Source organism: Melospiza melodia, chromosome 5 (assembly GCF_035770615.1).
Source record: "Melospiza melodia melodia isolate bMelMel2 chromosome 5, bMelMel2.pri, whole genome shotgun sequence".
Lineage (NCBI taxonomy): Eukaryota > Metazoa > Chordata > Aves > Passeriformes > Passerellidae > Melospiza > Melospiza melodia.
The window spans coordinates 33,218,091-33,234,580 of NC_086198.1; the positions used below are offsets into that span (position 1 = coordinate 33,218,091).

At 47.1% G+C, this 16,490-nt stretch overlaps 1 protein-coding gene across 10 annotated transcripts in view; it reads right to left on the reverse strand.

Moving 5' to 3' along the window:
• RUFY3 (RUN and FYVE domain containing 3) overlaps positions 1 to 16,061 on the reverse strand; it is a 30,709-nt gene extending 14,648 nt beyond the window's left edge. For 4 of the 10 annotated variants that reach the window (XR_010027797.1, XM_063156937.1, XM_063156929.1 and 1 more), the window contains exons 1-2: positions 15,819 to 16,061; positions 3,076 to 3,129 (exon numbers count right to left, since the gene is read on the reverse strand). Coding sequence is in view for 8 of the 10 variants with exons in the window: in XM_063156937.1 (XP_063013007.1) it covers positions 3,076 to 3,129; positions 15,819 to 16,032 (268 nt within the window). In the remaining 2 variants the exon portion in view is untranslated. Of the gene's footprint in view, positions 1 to 3,075; positions 3,130 to 3,898; positions 3,920 to 10,101; positions 10,891 to 15,818 lie in introns of those variants that run through there. The other 6 variants (XM_063156930.1, XM_063156936.1, XM_063156931.1 and 3 more) reach the window with 6 other exon arrangements.
• Positions 16,062 to 16,490: the final 429 nt, after the last annotated feature.

Below are 16,490 nucleotides of genomic sequence, written 5' to 3' on the forward strand. Positions count from 1 at the left end.
ATCACTTGTTCCAACTCACATCCCCAGCTACAAACCAGTAACAATCCTCCACCTGTGCTTTGCTCTTCCATCTAAGGATCACACTGGACCCTCTCACACTTAATCCAGCAACATGTTTCTCTATCCCAACTTGTATCTCTCTTCCTCAAGACTATTTTTTTAAGCTTAGATGTAACGTGGAGCCAATTCCCACTTTCCTCTCTTGGTTTTAACACTGCCACTGGTTTTCACCAGTGAGGAGCTGATCTTCATGGCTCCTGATGGGTCACACTAAACCCCCAAATTCACAGATGTCCCAGGATTATATTCTTCCTCTTCCACATTATAAACATCCAGACCTTTAGGCCTGCTACTCACACCCAAGTTTTGAGCTCCAGTTCTCAGGTACAGGCAGTTTCATCCCTGTAAATCCCCTGCTTATCCAGGGCTGCTGCCAACAGCCAGGGACCCTTGAACCAAGCTGCCACCTCGAGTTAATTAACTACTCCTGGCAGCAGAGACCTGACCTGAGGACACCTCAGACTACAGATCTACACAAGAGGCACCTGTCAGCATCCACCAGCCAGAGAGAGAGCCAAGAGCCCAGCTAACACACCCACACCCGAGTGCACCTCACTGTGGGCTGGGAAAACCCAGCATAGGCAGGGGGAAGAGCCAGGGCAGTGCCAGCATCCAAACCTAAGAGCACAGCTCATTTGTTCAGCCCTCCAAAAGCAGCTCAGGACAGCACCTCTCTCATTCCCCTTCTTCTTCAGAGGGAAGCAGCACCACATTTAAAGAAGTCTCCTTCTCTAAATTTATTTCGATAGTTTAGAGAACTTCCAAGGACTCATTTAGGAGTGGAACACTCAGAGCAGCACTGGACTGCAGAAAGACTGAACTTTGTGAGGTGTTTTCACTGCCTGTCAGGACTATTGCTGCCTGAAGGTGATGGCTCTGGCTGCCCTGGAGGTACCCTGAGCTCGTGAGCTGCTCTGGATTTCCAATCCTTTTTCTGCCCTGCAGTGTAGCTAAGAGTCACCATCACTGGGAATGGAGACCCAGGAATGAGTCAGGCACAGGACTGCCAACACAGACACCTCCTCCTCATCCTCTCTCATTGCATTTCCTCACTGGCCAAGGCTGCTGCTCTGCTGGGTAGCAAGTTATCCACAGTGACTCTGCTTGGGAGGGAAAGCCATCCCTAACACAGAATTAGAGGAACTGTACAAGAGAGCACCAAAGAAAATGCTCCTTTGGCCGTGGTTATTGGCTAATTTCAATTGAAAAGTATTTTCACCATATCACACTAATCCAAGGTTTCTGCTTCCTTAGTCTGCTCTGAGCAATTGTGCTCTGCACATGCAGTTTATCCAAAATTCCCGTCTTGAAAACCAGTTAGCTCATATAGTGTGAAACTGGATAAAATCCCTAAGGTTTGTTCCAAGAATTAAATGCTAAGTAACTGACACTCTTGCTCTATGTACTGCCCCACGCACAGCTTTAAAGAAGGCGGGGTAGGCAGGCAAGACTGACTTGTACGTGGTAAAACTGTCAGGCTGCCTTTAAGCTGGGACAAGTGCAATCCTGGTGTGCTCCATCTGAGCTGGTACCTTCTCCAACTTCCTTCTGCCTCTAACTGCAAAACTTTGCCTGGCCTTTCCTACACAGCCCACATCATAAACCTTAAAGTAAATCCCCAGCCCCTGAGCTTGGCTTTCCACAGGGTTTGGGTTTCAAACAAAGGAATGTCCTCTTAGGACATTTTGTTATTTAAATATTGCAGCTTCTACAGAACAGACATCTTTTCTAACCAGCTGCTTCCATGAAGATGTTTCCAAAAGCATTCGAGAATCCTGTAATTTGTTTAAATGGTACAATCTGAACCCAGGAACCTGAAAGTCAAGAAAGAGTCAATGCAATACAGGATCTCAAAGGGTTAAGCTGTGACTGGTCTTGGTACTTCTCATTTGGTGACAATAAACTTTATCACTCCTCATACTCTAAAAGAAGGAAGAAGCAACTAAAATGAAGCTAAAACTTGGATCAATGGCAGGGAACGATGAGACACTGGAGAAGTGAACAAAGCCACAGCAAGCAATGCCAATTCACTGGCATTTCATCACTGTTCTCCATCTTACATCAGGAACAACAACTTAAAGTAAATTTAACACGGCTGCTTCCGTGTGGCAAACACCTCTCACCCAACAAAATAAATGCAAAACAACTTGTACTATATTTTGTGAAAAAAAAGAAGTCTCAAGCCCCTCTTTTTTCCTAAAAGCCTACCTTGGAAAATGCCCTTCTCTGGGAAGCAGCACAGGCTGCTGTGCCAGGAGAGGAGGACACTGCCTGTGGCTGAGGAGGCTGTGGGCAGCACCGGGCACAGAATCAGCATAGCAGTTAAAGGCACCATGGTGGAAGATGACAGCAAGGACCAGTGTGCTCAGTGCATGACAACATCAGCCTTTTGTGCTGCAAACACCTGAAACCCTTGCAGGAGCAGCTATATTTAATCATCAAAGTATCAATCTGATTAACCACTTGCTACATTGGGAATTCAACTATTTCATATTTGCACAGTTTCTTAAAAACCAAGGAAAAAGTGCTATAAATAAGTTTGTCGTTTAGTACTTTACAAGTTTTAAAAAAACTAGCAATGCAAGTTTTAGAATAATTTTTGCCAAGCCTTGGCAAATACTGCCAGAAAATCTGAAGAATCTAGACAGAAATACTGCAGAAAACCTAAAGCTTCAGAGTGATTTCTGAAATATTTTTTTTAAATTCAGCTTCCATATGTTGCTGCAACCTTTTAAGCCGTGCTTCTGCCAGGCTCAGGAAGTTACTGCCTCTGAAAGCATTTAGGAGAAGGCAAACAGCCCTTGTTGATCTACTTCTTCTACCTCCACTTCAGGTCAAAATAGCAAAAAAACCCGCACACATTTATTTAAGCAACACCAAGGTAATGCAGGAAAGCCACAGCTACTGGCACTGGAAAGGGAAGCTAACTGCATTTTGCACTCAGGCTCAAAATAATAGTGCAGAAGCCAAGGATTAGCACAAACAAGAGCTGTGAGATGTGGGTGTGGAACGCACCTTCGGAATCATCGCGCAATTGCTCCACCACATCTGTCAAATCCTCCCAAGAGTCTTTGCAAACAGCAAAAGGAAAGGAAAAGAAAGAAAAACGTCATGCAAGCCGTGATCTAAAGGAAAGATTCAAAATCAAGGTGTAAGAAAAGCATAACTGAAAGGGAGATTTGCATCATACAAGACTTAATTCATAGTGGCAAGAGATCTGCAAGTCAAAAAGGTTCATTAGTCTGCACAAAGCAATAGAGCAAAGCATTTTTCTCCCAGAGTCAGACCAGGGCAGGCTTCAGAGAAGCTGCAGAAGTTTTGTTTCTGCATTAACACAAGCAAAATTTTTGTAAAGCACATCCTAAAAAGAAAAGCAACAAAAGCATTACTTTATTTATAAGATAAAAGCACTAAACTTGTGATACTTATGCAATGTCAGCTTTTCCTTCAATTTCCTCACATCCAGCCGCAAGAGGAGCTGCTGGCAGGGACACAGCCACACGTGGGAAGCAGGCACGTTCAGGGAAAACACACACTGAGGTCATTTTAGAGGTTCAGCAGAGCCTAAACTCTGTTATGACCCTCACCCCAAATGACAGATCCCGCAGAAGTGACCCAGCCGAGCCCTACATAGGTCCCAGGCTGATGACGATCCCTAAGGCCTCAGTCAGGGGAGCACCTCTCTCCTTGGCGGGGCCAGGGAGGTATCCTGGGAGAGGAGCAGGCAGGACAAGGAGAACTGGTTTCAGCACGCCCACCAAGTCCCTGCTCCAAACTCAGCGAGCCGAGCCAGACAAAGCCCCGGACCCTGGACACTGTTGGCTCCCTACTTACGCACCCGCGCTCCCCAGCGCTAACCCGCCATCGGCACAACGTCCAAAGCCCGGCAGAACTCCGGCCCCTTCCCCAGCCAACTGTGCCGACGATCTGAGCGAAGTCCGGAGGCTGCCCGGCCCTCCTCCCTCCCACACAGCGCCCGCCTCCTGCCCCGGGAGCGCAGCAAGAGCCGGGAGCCAGCGCGGAGCTGAGCCCAGAGCTGAGCCCCGGGCGCTGCACGGCGCTGCCCGGCGGGCCCCGCAGCCTCGCACTGCGCTACGGAGACCGAGCCCCAGCGCTGCCCTGGGGATGAGCGCTGCTGCGGAGCAACAAGCACCGTCCCTGCAGCAAACCCCTGGTGTCTAAAGCCAAAGCCCGGGTGCTGCTCTCCCCCACGTGCCACAGTGATGGCTTCTGGTCTCTCATGACAGGTGCTGCAGCTTCCCAAGGGCCAGGAGACTGAATCTCACTGCAGTGCACCAGTCCCTGACGCTTCCAGGGACCCCGGCACTCAGATCCAGATGTTGATCATCCCGGAATCCCTCCCTGCACCCAGTAAGGAAAGCCACACACCACCACTGCAAGGTCTTTTATCTAAAATTGGGAGGTTGGATTTTTTTCTTAACCCAAAGCAGGGAAGAACATACAATCATACAATAGGGAAGTCTTCTACAGGGAAGAACATACAATCAAAACCAGATTTATCAGTACCTGGGTAACAGGCACTGAGACAACTGACAGGCTTAATTTCATCTTTCTCATTTATTTTTAACCCTTAGCAAGTAACCCACATAAAGCTCCCAGAGAAATATCCAGAGGAGTCACAAATATTTTCTTCTCTTCTATCTCTACAAGCCATAAACCTGTCTTCCTCCTAGCAGGAACTGCATGAATTTAAACTGGTACTATGGCATTTGCATAGGTTTAGAGGCAAAAGCACACACTTAATTAGCACTTTCTTTCCTATTTTCATTCATTCTACATGCATCTAGCTGCACTTTGCATAGAGTTCATCTCTTTCACCTTGTGTATTTTCCCACTTGTCTGGAAATTCCACCAAGCAACAGTGGGGGAGGAAAAACATCTTCCCACAGAACAACAAAGACCTGAAATTCTATAGTTTCCATGGTCTTTTGGGGGTGTGAAAAACTCAATACTTTTGATTATGATGGAAAGTATTTAATTCACTATGTAGGAAGTTTAGATAACAGGATAATCAAGGCTTTTAAGTCTCCATAACACAATTAACTCATTCCAACCAGATTCCCAGGAAGATTAGTATTATGGAACTGAATATCCCATTGGAATGAACACTCAAGCCAGTTCTTCAGGAAGGGACTGGAGAACTTGTCTCTAATACATTAATCACAAAAATCCCATCTGTTATTTGGACAACAGAGGGGTTTGCAGTCACTCTCTTGGCTGACACAGCAGCAGTATCTCACTAAAGGAGAGGCAATACTTTCCCAAGCCAAAGAAAGCTTTTACCAGTAAATCCTGGGAGAATGGAACAGCATCAAAATTATTTCACAATGCTGCTCAACATTTACTTGGTTTTTAAGGGTTGAAGTTATTGGGCTAAAATAAAGCTGGGAGTCTAAGCCTTTCTGAACTAATGAACATCATCTCACACACAGCCTCTGGATATCAAGTTCCTCCAAAGACAGATTAAATAAAATTACAGAATCACAAACTGCCTTAGGTTGGAAGGGACTTTGACATTCATCCCATTCAACGCCCTCTGCCTCTGTCCCCTGCATGGACAGGGACACCTTCCCCTATTCCAGGTTGCTCTAAGCCCCAACCTGGCCTTGGACGCTTCCTGGGATGAGGCAGCCACAGCTTCTCTGGGAAACCTGTGCCAGGGCCTTACCACCCTCACAGGGAAGCATTTGTTCCATCAGGAAAAAAAGGTCACACATTTTTCAATAGGCAGGACTTCTAAAATTATTTTTAAGTACAGAAATTTTAAACAAACTCATGGGGAGAGACTGAGCCATCAGTAAAATAACCTAAAAAAACCCAAGGCATCAGTTTTGGGAAATGAAAACTGAACTTGATACAGAAAGTCCTGAGTGATGCTGCCCAGTCAGCCCTGCTGCTGGGAAAGCCTTGGCCCAAATCTGGAGAAATATTCCTTTATTATGAAAGGGGCACCTCTGGTAGCATTACTACACTTGAATTGCATTCTGATATTCTTTACCTTAGGAATATGTTGAATAGCAAATAAAGAGGCCAAGGGAGAAAATTAGGTAGATGCTGTTCATGTTATGGGAGGTACACAACTAATTCTTTCAGGTTAGGTTTGCCAACATGATGGATCACTAATTGTTAACAAAGAAAAGGGATCTGCAAAGGGTTTCAGCATCATACTCTTAACACCCTGCAAGCCCAAAATCGGGGAAGTCACCGGCTGTCTGCAGCCTGGAATGCCAGGAACCATCTACTCAGGACAAAAAAACCATTTCTTTTAAAACCCCCTGCATAAACATTCCATCTCTAAATAAACACATATACACAGAAAGCCTTGCCTACAGAAGAGAAGAGCAGTCTAAGATCTGCCAGAAATCAGAAGGAAATAAAGAAGTACAGACAATTTGGAAATTCCCAGCCCACTCTCCATTACACCTATGGGACAAACAAACAGCCATGTGCATCACATGAAGTCACAGCTTAATCCCACCCTGAGTCTTACTCCCATCCCCACATGATTGCCATCAAATAATCACCTGATTTCTCTACATTGCTGCTGTGTGCAGCTGTATGGAATGTTTCTGCACAACCAGCCTGTTTTCAGAGGGAAACACATGACTAACTGCTACGGGAAATTTCTCACCCTATGTTAGTCCTTGACAGTTTACACCAAGAAAATAAAAGCCCAAACCCCTTGGGGTTTTTTCCCCATCTTTCACTTCCCAGTTCAGCTGACACCCAAGTGGTTTCCCTGCAGCACTTGTGACTCACCACCTCTGAGGGACAGAATCCTGCCCCAAGCTCCCCGGCTCTGACTTCAGTTAGACTGACACAGCTTAAAAGAGCAAAGAAAATAACTCTTAAGAGTAATTTCTGCATTGAAGTCTGGATTACATGACCTAACTGCTATTCCCAAGATTTATAACCACAAACACACTGTAATTCATCTAACTTGCATTTACTGACTTCACATTTCTTCTGTTAAATCACGTCTCCAGCTTCTTCAAACTTCTCATCTATTTAGGGGTTTCTATCACCAGATGCGTTTTAAGAGGCTTTTTGCAAATACAGTCATCTCATGTGGGTTTTTGTCCACATCTGAAAGGACCTTGCCACTCCCAGTACAATTGAGATTTATTTTCTAATGGGAAAGGCCCAAGGGACAGAAAAATCCCACCTCTCCCATGACTTTACTGTTCCTATTCCACACTACTGGAGAAACCCTAAACCCAGGTTAACTGTTGCCAGTTAGCACAACAAAAGCATTATCAGTAAGGTTATGCTGCTTCCCTACATCATTTTGAGGTACGAAAAACACTTGGATAGAAAATGGAGAAAAAAGGTAAAATCTGACTGATGATTCAGTAATCAGTGCAACAGATTAATGGGCAGGAGGTTTTAAGAAGAACATTTGCTTTTCCTGAAGATGTCTGTAACTCCTTGTCAGGGCATTCTACACAAGCACATGCCAGAAACTAAAACTTTTAAAGTACTGGTCAAAAAAGAAGAAAAAAATCTGACGTTAGCTTCTGCCCTATAGAAAAGATAATTTCATCTTCACATATTATAAATTCTAATTCCAATTGCTGCTCGTAGTGCAAATCGAGGAGGATTAATAAAGAGAGGAATACTGTAATTCCTCAAAGTTCTCTCAAGTTAGCACATGTATTCCTTCTGGATGCTACTACAAGGTGATCTCATGAGGACAAAAATTTCCACAACCCTTATTGTGAAGCTCCTCATGATTATTCAAGATAGAAATTTAACATCCAGTTAAACAGCCTAAAAAAAGGCCATTTTGTGGAACTTCTCCCCACAGCTGAGAGCAGTGTTCAATGCCATCCATACACACACTCTGTTCAACATTAAACAGAATTACAGTCCAGGTGGTTTTTACCTCCATCCCTAAAGCTGCCTCCAAGACCGTCACACGCACTGCAAGCAAACAAAGTTAACAACCACCAATGTCACATTTAATTCTGAGGGGCCTGCAGAGGACAGTAAGGTTCTGAGAGTCTTGTTAAGAATACAGCCTGTTTAAAAAAAATGAGTTCTTTCTCTAATCCAAGCAGCTTTACAGTAAGCAGCAGAATCTGCTTATTTTCATATACACACAGAATTGTTTCAACCAACTGAAAAAGCGTATTAATTGCTTTTATTGTTAAATTGAGTGGCCATGCTACAGGTTATATGGAACATACCCAGTTGCAAGCAACTCAGTACCTGCTGCTTGTTTTTAATTTGAAGAAAAGTTTTGCTTAGCTGTTCTCAAGCTCCAGCTCTGTGCAGACTGGAATTGTTGTGACTGAAGGCAGGATGGTTGCTCGAGGGCTGGGGGCACAGCAGATCACAGGGTGAAGAGAGGCCAGGGACAAAACTCTCCAGAAGCAGCAAGAGCTGAGGGACAGCAAATGGAAGGCTTCAAATCTTAATCCAACAAGCTATTTGATTTGGTACTTAGTGCAACATATATTTTACATCTCTTGATTTCTAAGGAGAAAACTGTCCCTCTTTGTTATGCCTTTGGAAGAATTCCACAGCTTGTTTTTTCCTTCTTCATAATGCCTACCTTTGCACATCAGTTTTGTTTTTGGAGACACTCCCAGGGACACAAGCCCACGCTCCTGTCCCCCTGACCTGTGCACACCCTGCAGACACAGCAGCAGTGCTGATGCAGGAGCACCAGACCAAACACCAGGATACAGCTGTGTCAGCTTTCCTATTGTCAACACTCTTCCTGACCTTCTCTGTTCAAAATACAGCTTGGAACCAAATACACTCCCAAACAGCTAACCAGCAACCTTCATTTACCAGGAAGGTTGTTACAGTGCTGCTCTTTTGCATTTATTTTTGATACTTGACTGTAATTACACCTTGAAAAACACAGGAGTGAGACCAAGGAAGGTCTCAGTGTAACACACAAGAACATGGGAATTGGAAGACAACTGAATTCCTGCTCACCCAGTACTCACCTCCCTGAAGCCCTGGGATATGCTTCAGAGGGAATGCTAAATTTCTCCCTTTGAAACTTCTGTCTCGTATCCCACTGCGTGACTAAGTGCTTGGCAAGCCAAATCCAAACCCAAGGGCTACTGTCACTGAAAGCAGCTGTCAAATGGAAATGAAATTATCCCTTGGAAATTTATTTTAAAGCTTAAATCCCCACCACAATTTCACTTGCCTTATTCAGCAAGACAATATAAAACACTGCTGACTTAACTAGGCAGCATCAAACGGACCAAGCCAGACTGCTTGGTGGAGTGGCATTTCAGGAGTTACTGGAAAAGGGTCAGGCATGAGAAGCTGGGGCCTCCTTGCTCTAAAACCAAAAGGTGCATACAGCAAGGGCACTCAGAACCTCAGCATCTGCAGAAACTCATCACCTCTCCTTCTTCCCCAATTTTTATTGGCAGAGCAATGCACAGATATCCTGTCAGGCTTTTAGTCCTCAGTGCATTCAATCCTTGTCCTCCTATTAAACCGTTTATCAACCCAAAATCCTTTTTCCAGGGGAAAGCAAGATGTGCTACATCCCCACGTTTCAGGCTTCCAAGCCATTACAAACAGCAGCACGCTCATCAGAGGCGAGCTGGGGCACTGTGATGGCATCGTCACCTGACAATGGGCACCGCTGCGTAATCGCTGGGGCTTTCCAAAAACTCCCCACGACCGGGCACACGCTGCGGTCCCCCGGTACCAGCCGGCTGCTCACTAACACAGCTATCAGCCCCGGGTTAAGGGCAAAATCATGATTAAACGGTCTCACCGAGCACACACCACGGTTTTCTTCCTTCCTGAGATACACAAACTCGATACAGCTAAAAAGAGAATGCATCACCAATCTGCCTTAAAGGGCTGGGTTACAAATTCGGAGGGCAATCTGAAGCAGCAGCCTGGCTCTCTGCTGTGCCCACGGCTGTCCAGGCTCCGCAGGCAGGACACGAGCGTGCGGTCCCGGAGACGCCCCCTCCCAAGCGGTGCAGCGCCGGAACAAAGCCGGCCCGGGGCTCCCGGGGCACAGCCGGACCGTACCTTCGTGGGTAGGCTCGGGGTCGGGTGTCAGCGAGATGTCATCCAGCTCGCGCAAGCACAGCCACTCTCCATCCATGGACACGCGGAATTTGCAAAGATAGATGGTCTCCATGGCAGCCTGAGTGATCTTGTCTGTGGTGGGGGTTGGCATGTCGCTTTGAGGCGTCAGAGCAGACATGATGACTCAGCTGGTACAACAACAACGGGGGCAAAATAAGGACTAAAAACAAAACCTTTCTGAAGAAGAAAATCAGAAATACCTTGCGATTAAAGGACAGATTGCTCAGGATCACAGAGGCTGCTCTGGCCTTTTCATAGATCAAGCAAGGTAAAAACGCTGCTCCTTCCCGCTTAGCTCTGCCTCCCTCCTTTCCACCGACTGCCGTCGTCTCCAGCTATTGCTAGAGGCTATTGATCCTCAGCATCCACAAAAACCTGGCTTCTCCACCAGAGGCAGCAGGGAAATACAAGTAAAAAATAAAAAGAAAAAAAATAAAGAGGCAGCAGAATCAAAAAACAGTGTCTTCCTCTGGTGATGACCCCAGAAAAAAAAACAAAGGACGAGCGGAGAGGCAGTGTCCCGGTGGCCGAGCGGCGAGCGCTGCTCCCGTCTCCCGGCGCAGCCCGGCAGCGAGTGCCGCCGGGATTGGCTGTGCGCAGGGAGCAGGGTGGCGACCAAAATGGCTGACTAATGAACAGAGCTGGAAATCCAGGCTCATGTGATCGCCTGCGATTCCCAGGATGCTGCCGAGACGCTGCTGATGCGGGGCCGGCAGTCAGGCGCTCCTGGGCACAGCAGCTCCCGGCCGGGCTCTGCCAGCCCGCTGGGGAGCGAGCGCAGCACCGCCGCACCCCCACCCATCGCCCCCGGAATACAAAGGAGCAGCGCCAGCAATACAAAGGCACATTTGTATTCCGCTCACATCCCTGCATGCCACTACAGGAATTCAATCGGCATCTTTGTTTTCACGGGAGGTGTGCAAGGCGCAGTTTGGTTTTTATTCGCGGTGCCATCTTCTCGGGGGCACCTTGGAGCTAGAATTTCCCACATACAAAAAAATGTTAGGATGGATTTATTGTCTCAGGGTAACAGGAAGGAAAAAATGATCTGTCTCTAAGCGCTCCAGTGACTGAGGATGAAGCTCTTTTAAGCAGGGCATGTGCACATGGGAGGACAATAAAGGAGAACACCACCAACACCATGACCCAATCTTATACTTTAAAAATCTCCCCTGAAAATTGTGCTGCTCAGCTGAGGCTGACAAAGAAATATTATTACTCAGCAGGAAGAGAAACAGGCTTCCAGGCTCTCAACAATAATATAATGATAGTATTTTATAATAACACCACCACATTCCCTGTCCCTTCCTGACTGGCTGAACCTCACCTGCATCCCCAACCCACAGGGTCCTGGTGCTGGGGGACAGGAGGGTTCCCAAAGTCGCTAGTGTCACCACCCACTTCAACAACTCTATCAGGCACTAATAAATGAGCTTATCCGACTTCATTCCTGTGTGGCTCCAATGTATTTGGGGAGAGCAGATATGTAACACCTATCTGAAATGGACAGACAGTCAGCCTTGGAGAAGGCTGGCACCAGAACAATATATTGATAACACATGCCCAATGTATGGGACCTTGATTACTCTCCCTGCTTTTTGTTCCCCTAACAAATACTCAGATGGAAGCACATGTTTCTTGGGGATGTGAAATGCCAAAACAGAATGGTGGATACAGAATTCAGCATGCCAATGCAGACAGCTGTCAGGAGAAAATGGCACCATCATGTACATAAAACTGGGCAAGAGGATTAAGTGCTGCTATTTTTGACTGGCAAGAGGAAGCAGTTACTTTTGGTGAAAACTTCCCGCTCAGTGCAGCGCATTTTGACTCAGCAGCTCTTTCCCCATTAGGCCAAACCCAAGCAAGCACCAGGCAGCCTGTTCTGCCAGCGACGCAAAGGGCAATTATCTCACAGAAAACAAGAATTACTATTGTTTCTTCTCCCCAACAGAACAGAGTTCATAAAGCGTGCTGACAGCATCTTAACTCCTATATTTATATACCCTTTCAGCAGTCACAGCCTCTAGCTGCAGCACCCACATCGCACCACCCCAAATTCTCAACACAGTGACAGGGCCATGTACCAACTGCTACAGAACAGCTGCTGGCCCTGGCTAACCCTTGGACAGGGTCTAAACAAACAGCACATGCTCAAAACAAGCCCTTTAGAATCAACAAAGCACCATAAGCTATTGCTCACGTTATTGTCCAACACATCTCACTACAGAGAGTTTAATTTCTTTGTTTTCAAAGCAATTAGAAATACCAAAGCAGTGGGTGTAGCTCCCATTTCACAACACGGGTGTTCAGCTGAACTCAGCACAGGCAAGTGCCCTGCACATCAGGATCACAGGGAAGGTCTGCTAAAAAATCAGGAACCATTCAACTTCCACTGGTTTGCTTTTAACACGCTGAAAGAACAGAAGCCAGTAATTGCCTTCCAGCTGAAGGGAAGTTCTATTTTCAGGCTCCTTTATGCAATGATCCTGCTGCAAGTACTCCACAGAGATATTTAAAGTACTAAGAAAATGTTCCTAAACTTTGACTTATTTCCAAAGACCAAAAAAAAACCCAAAAAAAACCCAAACAGGAGGCGTTTAACTTATGACTTTTTATCTTATTATCACCACCTGAAAACCATAAGACAAGCTTTTCCCTATCCCCATCCTGTGCCCTAAAGTGATTAAAAGCAACAAACCATCTCATGAAGAAGCAAAAGAAAGGTATCAAATGTAATGTTCCCATAAAACCTTTCATAAAACTACCAGGCAACTCAAGGGCACCTGATAAAGCTCCATCAGGGTTCCAGGATGGTCATGGACCAGGAAAACCCCAATCACAGATAAATGCAGAGGAGGTTCTTCAGGATGAACCACTTTCTCCATCTCAAACCAGTCAGGCAGCCTTGACTGGTCCCACAAACCCTCCTGTGAGCTACACTTTGGCACAAGCCCTTAAAGGCTTTGGCTAGATTGCAAAACACAGCAGGGGGCTGCCAAAACATTTTTAAGATTAAATAATCACACACTGACAGCACTGGAATTTTCAGACCAATTACCTGAACACCAAGCACTCCCTCAGCCACCAGTATTTGGGAGGTCAGCTGTACTGCAAAGTACTTGGAGTTTCAAAGCTGAATGAATTAGAATAATCTACACAAAGAAACCCAAACAAATTGCTAAAGCACCCTCAGGACTCCAGGGAGCATCTCTGGGTGCATTTCTATTTTCAGGGCCTGCACAGGAGCAACCCGTGCTTCCATCATTAGGATAAAGATTTCCCCCTCACTGCATAGAGATTGCAAAGCAAGAAGGAGAAAGCCATCTCTGACATGGAATGTAATCTAAAAAGATAAAATTAGCAACACAGCATCTACACAGCAAAGTCTGCTTCTGACTCTTTTGCCAGGACAGATATGCACATTAGCTCAAATACCAGCTACTCCCAACCCTACAAGCTCAAACAGGAATGGGCAAAAGGAGGTTTAACAATCCAAAAACCAGTAACAATTTCTTAATTAAGAAGTGACAAATTTTTATTTACCTACTGTGAAACACGGAGATATTATTTAGGGATTAAAGTAACTCTCATAATTGAAGAAAATGGAAGGAAAAGTCTACTTCAAGTATCATGTTATTGAGTAGGCTTTCAGTGAGAACAAGCAAAGGTCTGGGGTTTGGTTTAAGGTTTTTTTAAGGACTGCCTAATCTAGTTGCTTTTATTCTGTTCTAAGGTTTTGCTGCAGGTCACCATGTTTAAGTACATCACCTTGTTCCTTCTGTCTGGAGCCACCTGTAACAAGTAAGCAGGTGCTGCTGCCATGAAGAGCTTTTGCAGTCTCCTTCCATAAGCAGCTCTGGCCTTCTCCTGATGTTTGGAATCAGGTGAGAATACAACAGAATAGTTTAAGGATTGAGTTGTAACAGGGAAAAAAAAGACTTGAAACAAACCTCCAAAATATTGTGAAATACTTTTTGGTGTAGTGGCCACTGCCTCCCTGTAACACTTTGCAGCAGAACTGCTCCTGCTGCTCTGTGGGAACAAATGAAAGATGCTCTTAGAAATGTGAGAACTGGAAAAAAAAAAAAAAAAAAAAAAAAAAAAAAAACCACAGCAAGAAAAAAAGAAATGGTGGGAAAAAGTGATTTACTGAATTTACTGACAGAGTTTGCCCCAGAAGACAGAGTTCAAGACACCATGCAAATACATGCTGATTCCTGCTGCCTCCAGACACTGCATCAGTCAGCCCCTGAGCAAGCTGTGACACTGGATACTGCACAGGCAGCTCCACCTCCATGGCTCACAAAAACAAGGGAACTTTTATATGCATCTTGTAAAGGTTTCTCACAAAGCTTACCTGAACAATCACTGCAGAATAAGGCTGACACAAGATAAAGCATTTCTCAAGCACTGAGCTTCTCCACCAAGTCCCTGCACACAAATGTGCTCATCTCAATGCTTCAGTTTCCCCAACGTCCAGATAAGAGCTCCTCACAAAGTTTGAACAGCTACAATTAAATATTTTTCTCTAAGTCTTCTTTTCTATCAGAAGTAGCTCAAGCCCTTGCATGCATATCACAGGGTTTACTATGGGTAAAGACCTCCTGATTAGGGAAAAATTACAAGTAAAACTGAAGGCTTTGAAAGGGGCCTGTCATTCCAAATAACAATTTTACATAGAGGGACTTTGGACATAAGTTGGCAGTCACAGACAGTCCTTCATAGAGCTCAGAGCAAAGTCACGGCATTTCACCTCCTCTTGGCATTACAGACATGGACTTCTTACCTCACTGGTTCTAGCTCTGCTGAGTAATGCCTTCAAGCACATCAGCTTCCAAAGGAGAAAAAACTAGATACGCGCTCCAAACAAATCAGCTCCTGAGTGAGCGAATGCTCACCTGGGACAGGAGGTGACAAAGCAAAGGCCAAAAGCTCAGTCACACACACTCTGGCAGCAGCCCAGAGGATGAAGCTGCTGGTTATTTTTAGGATGGATGGAAAAGAGAAGATCTCTTCTGTATGCACCCATGTGTGTATTTCTTATTTGATTTTAAAATACACCCAAGTACTTCAGAGTACTCCAGCTTCCACAAATACACCACAAGAACATCATAAAGAATCTTACAAAGGAGAACGCTATTTGTCACCCAACACGCCCCACACAGCGATGCACTTCAGCCTCTTCAGGGTCTCCAGCGCGCAGTGCCCTCGCTACGGATTTATCTTCCGCACCAACACCAGGAGGAAACCCGAGAGGGTGTTCCCCAGTCCCTAAACTACACCCCGCGTGTCCAGGAAGGATTGGATTGTTGAATTTCCAAGGGCGGCACCGATGCTCCTCAAAGGGCTCTCTGTGGGGCTGGTTTTGCTGAGCTGCTGGGCCAGCACGGCTCACATGCCGCCCCCCCAACCGCGTCCTTCCGAGCCCCCCGCCCTTCCCACCGCCGGGAGCAGCCGCGTCCCCCCCGCAGCCCCGGGGTCAGGGGCAGCTTTGGGGCGGCTGCCCCGAGCCCGGGCGCGCCCGTAGCTGCGAGCACCGCACCGCTCGGGGCAGCGGCGCTCCGGGAGGGCAGCGGCGCCCAGGGACCCCCGGCCCGCCGCCCACCCCGCCTCGATGGACGCTCCCGGCCCGGGAGCAGCCCCGTGGTACTCACGGGCTCCGTCCGGTCCCGGGTAGCTCAGCACCAGCACGGGCAGCTCGGCCCCGCCGCGGGGCGCCGGGGGTCTCCACAGCCCGGGCGGCGCGGCCGCGGCGCCGCCTCCATGGCCGGGGTAGAGGAGGAAGAACGGCGGCGAGGCAGGGCGCGCCTCCTCCTCCTCCTCCTCCGCCGCTGCCGCCGCCTCCCCGGGCTCGGGCCGCTGCTCCATGCCGGGGGGCAGCTCCGCTTCGGCCCCGTCCCGGGAACTTTCCGCCGGCGGCGCTGCCCGCTCCGCCTCCGCCATCGCCGCCCCAGCCCCCGCCCCGCCCCGGCCGAGAAGCGCCGCGGCCGCCCCAGCCCCCGCCCCCGGGGGCTCCCCCCGCACCGCCGGTGACAGCCGCCACCCTCCGATGGTGCAGGGGCTCTTACCCGTGAAACGAAGCTGGGGCACCATCTCCTGCCTCCCCTTGGCTTTCCCCGGCGTGAGAACTCATGGACAGCTGCGTTTTGAGATCCTGGGACAAAAGGGGACAAAGTCCAAGTATATTCTTTAGTATTACAACTGCCAAATACAGCGTGCTACTGGGAATTTCACTTGGGACAGTCTTTCAGAAGACAAGGCAATTAATGTGGATTGTGGTGCTGTCAGCAGGCAGGAAGCACAGAAGTCTGCCAGTTTTTAAAGAT